Raw genomic sequence first — 16,344 nt, forward strand, 5'->3', positions numbered from 1 at the left:
GTTCAGAGAGGAAGGACTCCTGGGAGCTGTAGATGCATGTATAAACCCGGGGTGGGGTGTGTGTGTGTGTGTGGGGGGGGGGGGGGGGGGGGGGGGGGGTACGCCGTGTACTACATGTAGCTTTACAGATGTTAAAGGATTAAGGAGAATTATCTGAGAACAGGTAGAATAAGATGGTATTAAAAGGCGTTCGGCTCATTCATGCACAAACTCTCGCTGCCACGTGCGGCACGCATCCAGATGTTTGAGCGGTGTAAGGCTGCCCCCTAGTGGAGGACAGGGAAGCACAACGTAGGATTTATGAGCCACTGTTTTGACTACAACACTTCTGTACAACTATACAGACACCAGAAAAATTCACTGTGCTTTTAATCGAATAAAAATAAATGCTTTAAAGCAAGGTGATTAAGAAAGTTAATCTTAAATGGTCTCATGAAATGCATTCAACAAAAGTGATTAGGCTTAAAAAAAGGAGAGTACATAAAGTAAAACCATCATTAAGACAAAGGCAATTAAGGTGAAATCTATTGTCTAATGGAAAGTTTTCATGGTTAACAGTAATGATGTTTTGAGGCCTGATTGAGCGAGTGTCCGCAGGAAGTTTGTTCCACATGTGAGGAGAGTAACTAAAAGCTGCTTCAGCTTATGACTGACAAAACTCTTCCTGAGGACCTCGGAGGGTCTGGATGTTTCATATTCTACCAGATACATTTAGATATTCAAAGCTTTATAGACAAGAAGTGAAATGTTGAAGTGGATCTTTTGACACCCAGGCAGCAAGTGTAGGTACAGAAGCTCAGGTGTAAAGTGCTTCACCCTGACAAACCCCAAAGGAACCTCACCACACACTATATGTGAAATAGATGCTTTACTATGTTTTGTGACAATGAGTTTCCTTTTTTTTCCGGCGGATACTTACTCTACACTTCAGCTTGAAAAGCTTCAAACTTTCATTCAACCAATTTTTCACCCCAAAAGAAAAAAAATCTGCTGATTTTCTGTAATTCTTCTAAGAATAGAACTTTCTTGGTATCTAGTCATTTTGAAAAAGCCAAGTATATATATTCACTTCAAATGTAACCCCCCCCACCCAAAAAAAACAATTTTGCAACGTCAAGCAAAATCCAGTACTGCAAAATCAATATTTATTCAAACTTTTTATAGAGAAAATGTGATTTTCTTTTCTGTATGCGTAAAATCTCAATTCTATACAAAACAGCGTGTAAAATTTTAGGTGTAACATTTACAAATATACAGGAAGAAACTCCAGTTTCTCACGTCGGATACTACAAAACTGGGGGGGGGGGGGGTATATAAGCAGGTAAAGAAATGACTGGAGGACAGCGTCAGTTCATCATTAGAAGAGTAAAAATGTGGGTTAGTGGGCAACTACAAAAAGAGTTTCAGGTAGACTCGGGTTTGGTGTAGCAATGAGCAGTCCGACACCTGTTGAAACTTTTAACAATCAAAACATGAAATATGCTTTTAAAAAAAAATTGCAACAAGAGAAATTCTAAAAACAAAAACAGACATGCCTGTCTTCACACACCGAGACCTACGCACTAATTTCAAACATGTCCTGCGCACGTTAATGCACATTGTTTTAAACTGAAGCTACATGAAACAGTTGGTGTCACATGGAATTCAATAAATAACTACACTTTGATTCAATTTAGTGAATAAATATGGTCAAGAGAAAAAGGAAAATCAAGTAAAATAATGGAGTTGATGAAGTTGGTTAGTTATGGAAGGGTTAATTGCTCACTGATGACTTTATGGCTTATTTATAGATAAGAAGGCAACTCAGTCGGTTACACAGTTTGAAGTTTTAGCTAATTCTGCTGGCGACAAATTAAAATTGTTTTAATAGACAACCAACTAATTTTGATCAAATTACTTGCGTTGCTCAGAAGCCCAATGTGCATACAAATATTTACGAAATAAACTGTACTATGTTACAGTGCATATCTTTTACATATTATTTGTTCATTTGAAGAAAAAAAGAAAAAAAAAAGAAAGAAAACATTCCTCACACAACATAAACTCCACTTTTGCACCATCTTGTAAAAAAGAAGAACCGGGGGAACTCAATCCATGTTTGTCAACAACTGCCCTAAAAGATGGTGGGTGTTATTTGAGGAGGGAGGTAGAGAAACCATCTTGAATGGCCACTAGTGGATTCCAGGTTATCGCGTCTGTCTGATGAACCTTCAGATGTGCCAAATCGCTGTCGTCGTCCTCGTCCTCTTCCTCTTCCTCCTCCCTTACAGGAGTCTCAGGCTCTCTGTGGTGGGGGCAGTCGGTCCCTCCACACACCTCCACCTCCTCCTCTTCCCCTCCTCCATGACATCACGCCTATTTGAGAAAGCCCTTGTAGAGGAAATGGGAGCGACTGGTCGACCTCTCGTTTTCCAAACAGAAGAGCAGGTCCCTGAGATTGACGCGTGTGATGCGCTGCCGCGTGGGTCTGGAGCCTGACGAGCCGGACCCGCCACACAGAGGGGGACCCGACCCCGATCCCTGCAGGACATCGGGGAGAAATGAGAAACTGAGGTTGAGCACACTGGGAGTAAATGTACAAGTCCGACAACGTCGCTGCGGCTTTACTCGAAGCTTCGTACTTTCCATTTATAGATCGAACTAAATAAGTACCATAAGTTCGACGTTGAAATACTTTCCACCACTGATTCAAACCAAAGGAGATATTGAAGGGTGGCTCCAGCGAATTGAGCGACAGATATTCTCATTTAATTTAAAACAAGCATATTCTCATCTGCCCTCGCGTCTGACAATTCACGTTCTGCACAAATAGGCTAAACTGCAGCCTTACAGAAGAGACTTGGCTTTACAAATTCAGAGATTAACAAGCGGCTGGTTGGAACATTTGAAACTGTGGCTCAGTTCCTGAGGTTGATCGTTAGATAGAGCGCAGAAGACTGTGTTTGTGCTTTCTTTGTAAGTGCAACTTTTCAATTGTACCGATGTTAATATTCATGAAAGACAAGTAAAGTCTATTTAACATGTAGTAAGTGCTGTGGGTATCTCCCTTCATGGCCAATTTAAGATCATAACGTAATCCCAGGTCATAACAACAGTAAATAGAATTAAACACTGAATTTGAGATGGTGAGATTCCTGCTTTTTTAATGAAAGATCATCATTACTTTTGTCATAAATTAAAATAAAATCAGATTGTATTTCAGAGTAAGAACCTTGTACGTCTGACAAGCAGTAAACCAGCAGCTGCAAGAAGGCTGTACTGAATGAACGTGTCTGTTATTTAACCTGTGACTACAGAAGACCAGTGACGGTGTGCCAGAGCTCGGCTCCGACTGAACGCGAGGCCTCGCCCGATTTACCTTCTGAGGACGGCAGAGAAAACCGACAGCCCCCGTCTGGGACAGCTCGATTAGAGAAGCATCTATTGGAATTCCTGCCAACTAATTAATGTAAAGGACTGAGGAAAGATGTGCACCACGGTGTTGAGAACCATTCAGAGTTGAAGTCTTTGCTTTGAATTTCAGCAACTATCAAATTAGTTTCCTTTGCTCACCCAAAACCTTGTCCATAAGCCGATTTGATTCGTTACCTCGGCTGAAGCGGAGGAAGATGGAGAGTCCAGATTCTTCCTCTTCTTCCTCGGACCAATGGCTGCCAGAGCCGTCAGGTTGGCCTCTCTCTGTCTCATCTGAGCCAACTCCTGCTGTTGCATCTGGACGGAACACGCGGAAGTGAAGCATACAGTGTTTGAATGTACAGACGGAGAGCTGTGGGCTCTGCTGGTCTTCCTCCTCCCACCGTACCTCTTTTGCCTTCTGCTTCAGACGCAGCTGCTCTGGGTCCTCTTGCCGAGCTCGAGACTGTGGAGCCAAAAGCAAAACACAATTAATTAATTAATGCTGGCAGACGTAGGTGAAAAAACTAGAGCCTCAGATCCAGAGATCCAGTTTCCATCAATGTCTAAAGATCACAGAAAAAAACCTTCTTATGGCTATTTGTTTGTCTTCTATATAGTCCCTGGTATGTATACTGAGAGAACTAAAAGGTTCATCGTCGTGTATCATTTGTTTAAAAGTTTGACGACTGCAGGAGCTGCAGGTGTAATTGACCCGATTGACATTTATGTTGAAAGCACACAATCTAATGATATTAAGCTGTTTGCCATCATAATGTATCAGATATACAAGTTTTTAATCATCAAATCACAACTGTATTTGCAATTTTGCAACCTATATAAAACTATATGTATAGTATAAAACTGTGAGAGATTAAGTCATGATCCTCATGAAAACACCAAACCTTTTAGTCCTGTATACTCTGTTTAGTCACAGCAGTTTGCCTGGAATTGGACTGACACTGTGAGTAATTATCTGTTGTGATCTAAAATATGAAGAACACAGTCTTTGCTTTCAGAAATGAACCACATAAACAGTAAAAAAAACAACAACTCCATCAGACAGTAATTTGTTTTAACTGAGCCAACCTAACAAGTGATAACACGTCTTCCCCTGAGAATAAAACGCAGCCAAGCTTAAAAATACAATTCAAATTTTCAAGTAATTTCCTCAGTAGCCAGCGGATAAAATCCTTCTGATGTCTGACGGGGGGGGGGGGGGCTCACCTTAGCTGCCTTCAGCAGGATTTCTCTCTCCTGCTCTTCCTTTCGCTGTTTCTCCAACTGGTCCAGTTGCTCAAAGAACTTCAGCTGAGTGCGAACGTCTCCGCTGTGCTCGTAGTTGTCATCCTCCTGCCAGAAGACAGCGGCGTTACAAACGGGAGAAAACCAAAATATTGAGGCGAGGGTAAAAAAAAAGAAAAGAAAAAGGCGGTAGTGGGTGGAGTGACTTGAAATGTTGTAGGATAATTCTGTCATTGCAGACTAAAATATGTGTTTTGCAGAGACGGAACATTTCTATTTTTCTCCAAAGATCTGGCAGAGCAAAATCTAACCCTCGGGGGGAGGAAGGAAAAAAAAAAAAAAAAACGCTGTTCACAGTGTTGATAAACAAACCTTGAAATTGAAGTTTTTCTGCTGTGCGACTTGGGAGACTTTTTCAAGGAGGTGCTGCAGTCGCTGCTGGGTGGCGTGGGAGACATAGTTCACCACCTCTGCACCCAGGTCTGTCACGCCATACTTCCTCCCTGGAGCAGAAACACCGTGTCAAGCGTTGCAATCCACCGATAGGCGAGGGAGAGTCCAGTGTCTCACCGATCTCCAACATTCTCCTCTGCAGCACGGCGTAGGAAAGGAAGACCTCGTCCTTACAGGAATGTGTCACCGCTCCCACCAGCCCGGAGTTGGTGGCCAGGATGTTAGCGCTCTCCTCAGACAGGTTCACGCCTGCCATAGACGCCACGTCGTTGATGTCCTCGTCGTCTCTGTTCAGGAAGACGTGCAGGGGTTGAAAACTGGGCGGGCCACTTGTGTATGGGCGAACAAGCTGCACGCACGTAGAGCGAAAACTTTCCTTTTGCAGATTATTCTGTGTTGAAACAATTTGTCTTGGCAATACATTCATGCTTCCTGGAGATATAAGGTTTAATTCAATCAAGCGTCGTTACAAAAGAAAACAAGAAGGCCGTTGCTGGGCTAATCCCCCGCCGGAGGGCTTTATATTTTCTCACAAAGCCAGCTCTAAGGCAGTACACTTGGTACACTAGAGGGTGTTCCATGGGTCCTAGTAGATAATTATGTAGAATCTGAAAGGTCTTCTTCATAAGCTATGTCAAAATATGTCTCCAGAGCCCAAAAGGTGTTTTTATGCACTTAGTGACCCTGTGACCTGATATGCAAATTAGGTCATGGTCACCATGGTGCCCCTTCTCCCCAGGTGGAGTGTCCATGTGTGAAGTTTGGTGATTGTGGGCCCAGGAATTGCTGAGAAATGCGGAGAAATGTTTATATGAAAATACATGTATTTTGCAACCATGACGAGCAAATTTCAGACCCTACCAATCTTCAAGGTCAAGGTCAGGTCACTTGGTATGCTGGAGGGTGTCCCCAGAGTACTAGTAGGTGTGTATAAAATTTCAGAGCCCTAGCTCAAAAACCTAGGCCTCCAGAGCCCAAAATGTGCTTTTAAGCACTTCGTGACCCTGTGACCTCCCTAATATGCAAATTAGGTCAAGGTCACCATAGTATCCCTTCCCCCTCTGAGATGTATCCACATGTGAAGTTTGGTCACTGTGGGCCCAGGGGTTGCCGAGATATAGGTAGAAACGTTCGAACATACGGACGTACGTACGGAGACTGTTTCAAGATCCCCCTTCGGGGCCTATCGGCTACGGCGGGGGATAACAAATACACAAACTCCCTTCCGCTTTGTGGATATTTTAGATCGTATACACACATACATTAAAGCAATGCAGAGTACTCGTTACAAAAACTGTCCCAATTAAACACCAACGGATGGTTGATTTTCCAATAAGCAATGCGTTAGAAACTTTATGAAAGGGATTCCAAGCAACAGCAGTTGAAGTGAATGCCACCTACCTGAAAGTGCCTCCCGCTTCTTTCAGTTTGATCCTCTGAGCCATTGTCAAGCTTGCGGCGGACACTTGCTTAGATACCGAGGGCACCTCCGGCCTCAGAGGGACTGAGGGAGGCAAACCACATTTGAATTCACAAAAACAGTTCGCATTGACGGCTCACCTAATCACCGACGCGCATGTTCTGACAGGCTGTGAGCTCCACACACTGACCTGGCTGCAGCTCCTTCAGCTGGACCTGCTGTTGTCCCAGCATGATGCGACCCGGCGCCTGATTCCTGAGCGTCACCATGGGGGTCGTCGGTAGCGTTACCTGAGGTCTCAAGATTGCTCTTTGCGTTGGAGTCTGGAGAACCTGTAAAGATGAGCCGTGGAATAGAGGATTTGTCATTAAAAAAAAATAAATACACTGTACCTTTTATTGTTCTTCAGGACTGCATTTACTGTAAATATTTCATTACTGCACTAATACAAAGTCTTTATGGTAATTTTCGCCTCAGTTCATCAAGCTGGACTTGGATAATTGAGTAAAACATCAAAGGAGCTACTGTATTATTTCAATTCAAAATCTGAAGCGCAATCAATATGTTTGGCATGTAAAATGTTCTATTCAATCTTCATGAAGCCTTTATAAGATTTGATTTACCCCCCCCCATAAAAAAAGAAAGAAAAAGGAAATTGCTGGGACTAAAATATCAGGACATAAAGTTGAAGTAATTTTTTTTTTTTTGTAAAGTGTTTATTAGAATTTTGAATTTGATCAAATGGTTCAAGTATCTTCTTTCTCATAAAATATGGCTTCAGCATCATCAGTACACATTAGCAAACACCTGTTGTGTTTCATTTATTTACAAGCAGCTTTAACAAATTTCTGATTTTTGTATTCACAAGTGGGTTATGTAGAAATATGTGTCCACGAAGTCAGCTTTCATCCAGGAATTGATGTCTGGTTTAACATATAACAACATAAACAAGAGCTATAAACAGAGCTCATTTCCATGCATACTAAAAATCTGATCATGATCAGAGGACTTATGAGTTAATTCAAGAGACCATGTAAACAGCATCATGCAATATGCTCATAATCTGAGTAATCTCATTATTTTATGAAAAATAATCTGACCTGAACACAGATTTGTTGTTGTTGCAACATGCAGTATTTTCCAGCTGTGGAGGGGAATATCTAATCTCATCCTATTTGTTTATTTATTTTACATCTGCGCAGGTGTTTAAAAAAAAAAAAAGAAGGTACAAAGCAGAGGTCACAGCCAGGACATAAGCGGAGGACAGATGACAACAAACATGAAGGACATCGGTTTCATCTTAGATGGAATGAAAACACTCTCCACAGCTAAGACAGTAAGTGTTTTCACGAGATAGGACGAGGTGTGTTGAAATAACGGGATAGTTGACGTGCACACTAAGGAAATCAGATTCACTTCTGAACATCCTGTCATAACAACTTCCTGATTACTCTCTGATACCTGACCGTCATGGTCATGTGATCCTGGCACACTGTAGTCAGTACTGCATTTCACATCATTTTGGTAAGTTTTTTGCTGATCATGCCATCAAAAAACTGTTTTCACATTTCTACCATTCTGTTACCAATTCATTAAAAGTATTCATGACATCAAAGTTCTCAGTCCAGATTTAGTGGGCGTGTGAATAAACGTTGGTTACCAGTGAGGGTGTCTGTCCCGGCTTGTTAACGCCTGGCTGAAGCTGGGGTCTGGTGATGGGAGTAGTAAGGCGAGTGGCCGGGCTGCCGAGGACCACGGTGGTGGAGGTGGGCGGGCCGGAAGAGGCTGGACCTGAGGCTGGCTGTGGGAGCTGGCTCTGCTGGATGAAAGCTGCTGAATCTGGGGTTTGCTGCCTTAAAGCTGGGAGGCTTCTCTGCAAAATACAACAAGTGACAGTCATTACATTCAGTCTTTGTTCTCGCAGAAGTTAGTAATGAGAAGTCTTTTCTGGGTCCGTCCATCCGTCCTTTGTCTACCGCTTTATCCGGGGCCGGGTGGTGGAGGCAGCAGTCCACCAGGGTTGCCCAGACTTCCCTCACCCCAGACACTTCCTCCAGCTCTTCCGGTGGGACCCCAAGGTGTTCTCAGGCCAGCCGAGAGACGTAGTTCCTCCAGCGTGTCCTCGGTCTGCCCCGAGGCCTCCTACCGGAGGGACATGCCCGGAACACCTCCCTGGGGAGGCGTCCGGGTGGCATCCGAAACAGCTGGCTCTTCTCCATGTGGAGGAGCAGCGGCTCTACTCCGAGCTCCTCCCTGGTGACTGAGCTCCTCACCCTATCTCTCAGGGTGCGCCCAGCCACCCTACGGAGGAAACTCATTTCAGCCGCTTGTATCGGGGATCTCCTTCTGTCGGTCAAGACCCAAAGCTCATGACCATAAGTGAGGGTAGGAACGAAGATCGACCAGTAAATCGAGAGCCTTGCCTTTTGGCTCAGCTCCTTCTTCACCACGACGGACCGATACAGCGACCGCATGACTGCAGACGCTGCACTGATCCGCCTGTCGATCTCACACTCCATCTTTCCCCCACTCGTGAACAAGACCCCGAGATACTTGAACTCCTCCACTTGGGGCAAGGGCTCGCCACTGACCTGAAGGAGGCAAGTCACCTTTTTCTGGTCGAGAACCACGGCCTCTTTTTTGGGGTAAAACCACAAAATTAAAAGAGAATAACTATTTCTTACCTTGAGAAAAGGCACGAGATAAGGTTGGGGTGACGAGTTCAGTTCTTTGTACAATCTGCTGGTGAATTCTTCAGCTTCCAGTTTGCCCTCCTAATAATACACACAAAAGGCTGGAGTTGAACGCTGTAAGGTTTATAAGGACGTTTTTATAGATTCTTCTTGGCTTAAAGGGGTGTTTCAGGTAGAAGTTACAAACTTGGCTTTTTTTTTTTTACTTCCCATCATCAACAGTGTGCCTCCTGTTTGTAACACTCAGTACTCACCAGCAGGTCCTTGATCAGCCCTCTCACACTGGCTGCATTATCACACGTTTGCTTCCCACTGGATGCCAGCTTAATCAGTGTGGACAGGAAGTTCTTACATTTCTTCACATTCTCCATCGTCTCCTGCCAGAAACACAAATCATCTGGTTTGCAAACGTCCACAATCAGTCAGATAAGACACAGTAACAAGCTTTCATTATACAGTATGTACAGCAAAGCAAATCATTCCTGGGAGCGTCCACTCTCCACAATGCAGTGCAGTGCAGATGCCAAGATCCATTTGATCACTGAGGATTATCAACACCCACTTTGCTCACTGTTACTGAGGTAACGGTGTTCCCAGCTGTTTGGCTGACTGGCCAAGAGGTCATTCCTGGTACCGTGGCCCCAACTGAGCTCTGGGGGAAGAAAGAAAAAAAGAAAAAAAAAATCAAGATATCTTATTTAAGTTATGCAGCCGTTTCAAAGCTCGCTCTGGCCACTCCCTCTGCTATCGTCCACAACCTCGCTGTTAGCTGCATGTAATCCCATATATAAGGTTTGAAAAGACCAGGGAGAATCATTATTGATATATACAATATGATTATCATGTGTTACTTTACTGCTGTGAGCAAGCAGCTCTGATTTTCACTCAAAGTGAAACACTTTACATTTCAGGAGAGTTCAATGATGAATTTACAGGAACGTTTGCATTTGAATCCATTTCCATGTGACAGATAACATTTAACATTTTATTGAAAGTCCACTATATTCTGACCTGTTATGGCCCAATCCATTATAAATGCATATAATTCCTTTCAATTCATTCTCATAAAGTGAGCCGGGGAAACACTTTTCAGAAGAAAAAATATACACATTAACTATATGCAACCAGCGTGCCAAAAAGTGAGATTCTGTCTCTTTCTCTTTGTGGAAAAATAGACTCTAAACACTTCTGTTGTATCTTGAACCCATAATCCAGTAATTTTCTTTTGAATCCCATTGAAATAATATCAAAACCAAACAGTAAATAAGACTTTTAGATATTTTGCATGACATACACACCACAAAGTGAAGTGAGAAGACTATAATTCTCCACCAAACATCTTTGGAAATAACATGTTTCACGATGAGTAAGTAGCAGCCTATAAGCGAACACAACAAAATAACGTAGAATAAACCTACAGATTACAACAATACCTTGCTGTCAACACACTAACACTTCATTCTGGTGAAATCTTTATAGGTTCAATCTGCTTGGAGATCGACATTGAGCTTCTTTCCTTTCACTTACAATGTTTCACTACGACATGTCGCTAACTTTCTGTCTCTCTCCTGTAGTCTATACTCTCTTCATCTCGCTCTCCCTTCCTGCAGGATCTCAGATGGTGGAACTGGAACATCTTGGCCTGAGCCTCTGTAAAAGTGTCTTGAAATGACTGTGTTTTGTATTCGGCGCGATATAAACATAACGGAGTTGATTTGAACACACCTGAAGAATGGGAGGCCTGTGAAGAGTGGTAGTTGCAGTGAGGGTTGTCGGGGTTGGGCAGCCCTGTCTGATGATGGTGCTGGGAGCCACTTGCCTGCTGATGATGGCGTTTCCAGAAGCCTGAGATGTGGAAACAAAGCAAAACATCTAAGGAGTGAGCGGCATGCACAAGCTTTCCATCATTTTGCAGACTGAGCCAGCGTATTGCTTTCAATTTAAAATTAGAGCAAACTAGAGAGCAATTATAAATAAACTTCTTAAACAGACTTGGATGACTTACCTGCACTGGAGGTACATTAGTGGGTGCAGGGGTCCGAGGTGTGATGCCCCCCTGTGCCTGGGCCTGCATCTGGGCCAGAGCCTGCTGAGGGATCATCAGAAGCTGTCCACTCTCACTGCGTACCAGCACCATTCCTGGTACGGGTCAGAAAATGTGACAAAACATGACATATTGAAAAGTACTCAAATAGACTTATATGATCTGATTGGCCTTTCTGTGAGGAGCTTGCATGATCTCCCAAAAACATCCATGGCAATTGGTGACTCTAAATTGCCCTGGGGCCATGTGTGATTGTCTGTCTCTGTGTTTGTCCTGTGATGGACTGGAGACGTGTCCAGAAAAGGCTCATAGTTAGCTGGAGTTTGACTTCAGCCAGGTGCCACTCTACATCACATTAAGCGGTATAGGGGATGGAGTGATTATTTTTCAAAGTAGAATCAACAAAAACAACAACAACAAAAGTGGCATTTTCACATTTCTGTGCATATCAATTCAGAAAGCAAACATGATCGATTCAACTTGTTAAATATAAACAGACACCAAACAATCATAAATGACTGGTTTAGTGGCGTTTACATTAACGTGAGTCAAAGTGGTCCTGAAAATCAGTACGGGATTAATGACAACCACTCCTGAGAAAGTTGAGACGTGAACTCACCGGGCGGTAGCTGGATGTTATGTACACCGGGCTGTCCCGGAGTGGTGTGTGGGAGCCTCGGGGCCAGCATCTGGGGCGTGAGGGACCGGACCGCACCGGCACCGGGAGCCATCGCCGCAGGAGTCCTGGCATAGCTCACGGCAGCGGGGTTGCCCCCAGTCTGCGGCGTCGACTGTATTATGGTTGTTGTCGGTGGCTCTGCCTTGATGACGTGCGAGGCTGCGCTGACAGCCGCGGAGCCGTTGTTGACGCCGATACCCGCCTGGGGGCCAGCCACGGCGGGGCTCGCCGCATTGTTCCCGTTCAAAGTTGCAACCGACCCGGCAGCTTGCATAGGCGGCCTGACGAGCGTCACGGTGGGTCCCGGCGCCTGGTTCGCAGGCTGAGCTGAAGCCACGGCGCTGGTCTGAATGACGGTGTTCGGGGGGGTCAGCCCTTTAGACGGCGCCGCTCCGCCGCTGCTGACAGCCGGGCTGCTGCTGTGGGCAGCCCCGCTTGTCTCGACCGTCCCCCCGTGAGCCGGGGCAGCGCTTCCTGAACTGTGAGAGTTCATAGTTTGGCTCCCATTGAAAGCCTGCGCTGTGTGTGGACCGACTTTCCCTTGGTGATTGGGGAGAAAAGTTACACCGCCGCTGACAACAAGTGTTTTGCCAGGTTCGTGTCCCGCGGCGGAGTCCGTGCTGGCTGTCGGTGCGTCCATAGCTGAACCATGGGGGGCTCGTTATGGAGAGACACCCCCCCCCCCCCTCCCTGCACTTCAACTTGTTTAACAAGGAGCACAAACAATCGTGAATGTAATGGGACAAGAACGAGGCACCCCTACTGCCTTTCTCTGTCAGCTCCGACGCCTGCTTTTCGTGTAAACTCGGAGAGACAAAGAGGAAAACAACATTAGTCGTTACAGCGTACCTGCTTTAGCAATCGCCTTGACCAAGTCCCAGCTGGACATTAGCTCGAGCTACCCCCTAGTTCCGGAACTATAACCATGTAATTACCGACTGCCTGGCGCCTACCCCAGTGGTTGTTGTGACACAAGAGCGATAGTTGTGACTCTACAGACCGTGCAGGATGACAATCTACCGCTTTATTCAGCCCTGTGTGTGAAAGGCGCTCATCCAGCAGACCGCAGCCAACCGCCATCTTCACACTCCTGCGAGCTTCTGACGAGTTAGGTACTTACCGACTGACGTGCGCATGCGCACAGCAGCCGAACGTCCGCGAGCCCGGGCTTCTGTGCGCCGTGATTGGCTGCTCGGCCTAGTAAAAGGCGTTACCAATGGCTTCAGCTGTCATTCCAGGGGATGCACTAGACGGAACAACAGTGTGTTTGAGACCGACTGTTTTCGTCAAACGTTACTTCGCCGCCGGCGTCCTCACGCTCATGCGATACATATTCCGTGTCGCAGTCACACTCTGTGACTTTTGGTGAAACGATATCGTGCTTTGCGACAAGCGAACAAGCCAAATTATAGAGTTTGTTCACGCTCGGTCCGCTGTGCAAGATGGCTGCAGCGGCTGTAGCCGATGGAGAAGTTGCTGTTGTGAAGAGACGTCTGAGGACGCCCCACCCTCCCGTGGAGAGGAAACACACCGAGCTGACAGTCATGGGACAGTGTGGCTCCGCTGGCTTCTTTTTATTCAAGAAAAATAAGCAGAAGCTAAATTCGTGCTGAGATAATTATGAAAAGCCACATTTCTTGAATTTGTCCACAACATGAAACCCAAAAAGCTAATTTTACATACATTTCTGTCTTGCAGTGTCAATTTACAGCACAAAATAAGTATTTGAAAAGAAAGACAAGGTGGTATTCCATATATAGAAAGCCATGCTGATCATAAAGCCACACATTCACTGATTAACATGCATTCTGTACATTACAAACAACGCAAACCACCTGCAGTTGAACGTCCGTGAACCTATTGCCATATTGCACTATATTTTTCTTATGTTGCCCAATGCGTTTATTAGTTTTATTGCGCCAGTTTTGGTTGCAACATCGTGTTCATTTGTACTGTCAGAGCGCAGCAAAACGGCAATAAGAGCTATTCTAATATATTCTATTCCATGTTACGTGTGGGGCACCGTTGTAAAGAATTTCCCTCTGCAATTAATAAAGTTTTTCTATTCTATTCGATTAAATGATTCGAGAGGGCGCTTCAAAACCAAATTGATATTAAAATTCCAGATTTGTGATATCAAATGGGTAAATTGTTTGACAATAATAAAGCTTGGATTTGTTTCACTTTTGCATTAAAAAAAGGGGGGGGGCTGTTAACTTATAGATTAAAATATATGTTAAAACTGCTCAGCATTGTGTCTTTTGAGGAGTAGTTTGATTACTTATTGCTTTCCCTACTGACGATTGGATTAATGATCAGGAAGCCCATTCAAGCCACAACCATCTGATCGGTGTTTCTTCCGGCGCACACAGGTCAGTAAAAGAAACTCCCCCACTTTTAGGCGCAGGTGAGTCAGTCAGCCACGCACGTGCAGGAGCGCTCATCTTATAAAGTGCGTGCAGGTGTCTGCTGATTGTGCACTTTGTTTATTAGTTAGTGTTCCTGCGCCGTGGTTTAACGCTCTGTGGTCTTACTGCTGCTCTTCAATCTCATAGCTCGTTTTCACCACAAAAATGAGCGCTGGAGGAGGAACTCCTTATATTGGCAGTAAAATTAGTTTGATTTCCAAGGCTCAGATCCGTTATGAAGGGATTTTGTCCTCGGTGGATACGGACAGGTCCACGGTTGCTCTAGCTAAAGGTAGGTTTTCACTTCAAATTATCTCCTGCATTTATCTTGTTGGGGTTCAAACAGTCATTTTGTTATTTGACTGTCACCAGTCAAGTCCCATGGAACGGAGCATCGACACACTGACAGACCAGTGCCACCCAAAGAGGAAATCTACGAGTACATCATCTTCAGGGGCAGTGACATCAGAGACATCACTGTATCTGAGCCACCAAAACCCCACCATGGGCTTCCTCGTGACCCTGCAATTGTTCAGGTAATAAAGTCAGTGTAATTTATTTATTTCCAGCCACTTTTTTTTTTTGTTGTTCATTCCTCCCTGTTATTTTAGTCATCCCTTGGCAGCTCGTCTGCTGGGTGTCATCCACGCTGGAGTCCATACAGAGACATGATGCCTAACTACAACCAGCTGGCTGCAAGTTCTCTACTCAACCAGCAGTACAATGCAGCGCTGGGCCTAGGTAGGGCCGAGACCTCCAAAGTCTGTTGTCTTAACCCAGAAATGTAAGCTTCTTGTTCATGTTCCTCAAGTGTCAGGTCTGCATGCTCCAGCCAGAAGAGCTCCCATGGTCGAGCAGGCTGTACAGACCGTGCCTCTGGCCAGCGCTGCACAAAAAAAGGGAAAGCCGTCAACCCAGCCACAGGCCAGGCCGCTCTCCCGTCCACCTCCGCGCTCTGCTCGAAGTGGCAACCAGGTTCAGAAGAAAAACATGCCCACCAGTAAGCAGTGTCGTTGCATTCAGTTTAATCGCACTCCCATTCAGAAACACATTTTCACACTTGTCCTGTGTTTAGGTCAGACACAATCCCAGCCAAGTGCACCAAAGGCCCCAAGCATGGAGAACCAGAAACGTAGGCAAAAACAAGGTGTCGTCACAAACAATTCGCGTTGCTCAATCCTATTGACAGACCTTTTATTGATTACCTTGGTTTTTTTTCTGACAAACATTTCAAAAATGACATGCATGTCCATGATGGACCAGATTATCCTAGTTTCCAACATTTTTCCTAAACTAGTTTCACAGCTGTTTTTTTTTTTTTTTTTGTTAATTTTAAACTTGTTTGCTCATTCACAGGCAATCGCAGGCCCAGGAACAGGAGTCGAGGCCAACTCCTTGTGAAAAACTCCAAGGCTACTACTTTGGAGTTTGAATCTGATTTTGATTTTGAAACTGCAAATGCTCAGTTTAAGGATGACCTCACCAAGGAGGTTGTTGGTATGTTCAATTTACCGCCAGGCTGTCCTTTTTAGGTTGTACTGGACCCAATCGATGTTTCATATTTTTGCATTTTGCCGCAGTTGAGAAGGCAGAGTCCGACGCCAAGGAGAGCCAGGCCATGCAGGAGGACGACGCCGTGGGAGAGAAGTACTACGACAAAACCAAGTGCTTCTTTGACAATATCTCGACGGATCTTAAGCCCAGGTACCCGTGTAACCATTACTCACTTGTCTTTCATGCTTCAGCATTGTAACATTCTGCCATTCCTTTTTACGCCCTCAGGAGAACCACCTGGGCGGAGGAGAAGAAGTTAAACATAGAAACGTTTGGCATGCCGGGCCGCTTTTTGAGAGGCAGGGGATTCAGGGGTCGTGGGCGTAAAGGCCAAAACGGTCCGGAGCAGCGAGCTGCTCCAAATGTCGGCAGCGGAAGAGTGTAAAAGTTTTTGGTTGAAATGTATTGTAAATATTGCAGATTTCTATTTAAAGTACCTCCCCTATCTCTCCCTT

At 44.9% G+C, this 16,344-nt stretch overlaps 2 protein-coding genes across 2 annotated transcripts; one reads left to right on the top strand and one right to left on the bottom strand.

Annotated features, from left to right (window-relative positions):
• Positions 1-1,228: 1,228 nt before the first annotated feature.
• Positions 1,229-13,007, bottom strand: taf4a (TAF4A RNA polymerase II, TATA box binding protein (TBP)-associated factor). Its single transcript, XM_080495276.1, has 15 exons — positions 11,868-13,007; positions 11,210-11,343; positions 10,930-11,049; positions 9,767-9,856; positions 9,459-9,581; positions 9,196-9,285; positions 8,172-8,384; positions 6,702-6,843; positions 6,493-6,595; positions 5,209-5,378; positions 5,011-5,141; positions 4,621-4,746; positions 3,803-3,859; positions 3,589-3,711; positions 1,229-2,520 (listed from the first exon to the last, which is right to left on the bottom strand). Exons 1-15 carry the CDS (start codon positions 12,565-12,567, stop codon positions 2,356-2,358), a joined length of 2,487 nt encoding a protein of 828 aa, XP_080351402.1. The 5' UTR covers positions 12,568-13,007; the 3' UTR covers positions 1,229-2,355.
• A 1,493-nt stretch (positions 13,008-14,500) lies between these two features.
• LOC308129605 (protein LSM14 homolog B-like) lies at positions 14,501-16,274 on the top strand (the record flags this gene model as incomplete). The annotated part of the gene is made up of 8 exons (XM_080495585.1): positions 14,501-14,627; positions 14,708-14,871; positions 14,947-15,076; positions 15,147-15,335; positions 15,411-15,482; positions 15,692-15,832; positions 15,916-16,039; positions 16,118-16,274. 8 exons carry the CDS (start codon positions 14,501-14,503, stop codon positions 16,272-16,274), a joined length of 1,104 nt encoding a protein of 367 aa, XP_080351711.1.
• Between the last annotated feature and the right edge of the window lie 70 nt (positions 16,275-16,344).

This window comes from Blennius ocellaris (assembly GCF_963422515.1).
Source record: "Blennius ocellaris genome assembly, chromosome: 4".
Taxonomy (NCBI): Eukaryota; Metazoa; Chordata; class Actinopteri; order Blenniiformes; family Blenniidae; genus Blennius; species Blennius ocellaris.

Bases quoted from the DNA above. Each gene is read 5' to 3' on its own strand.
- taf4a (XM_080495276.1), bottom strand. From the start codon at position 12,567: ATGGACGCACCGACAGCCAGCACGGACTCCGCCGCGGGACACGAACCT. The intron at 9,857-10,929 runs GTGTGTTCAAAT...TTCTTCCCCCAG, and splicing joins ACAGGCCTCCCATTCTTCAG to AGCTCAGTTGGGGCCACGGT. The intron at 6,844-8,171 runs GTAACCAACGTT...TCATCTTTACAG, and splicing joins CGGGACAGACACCCTCACTG to GTTCTCCAGACTCCAACGCA.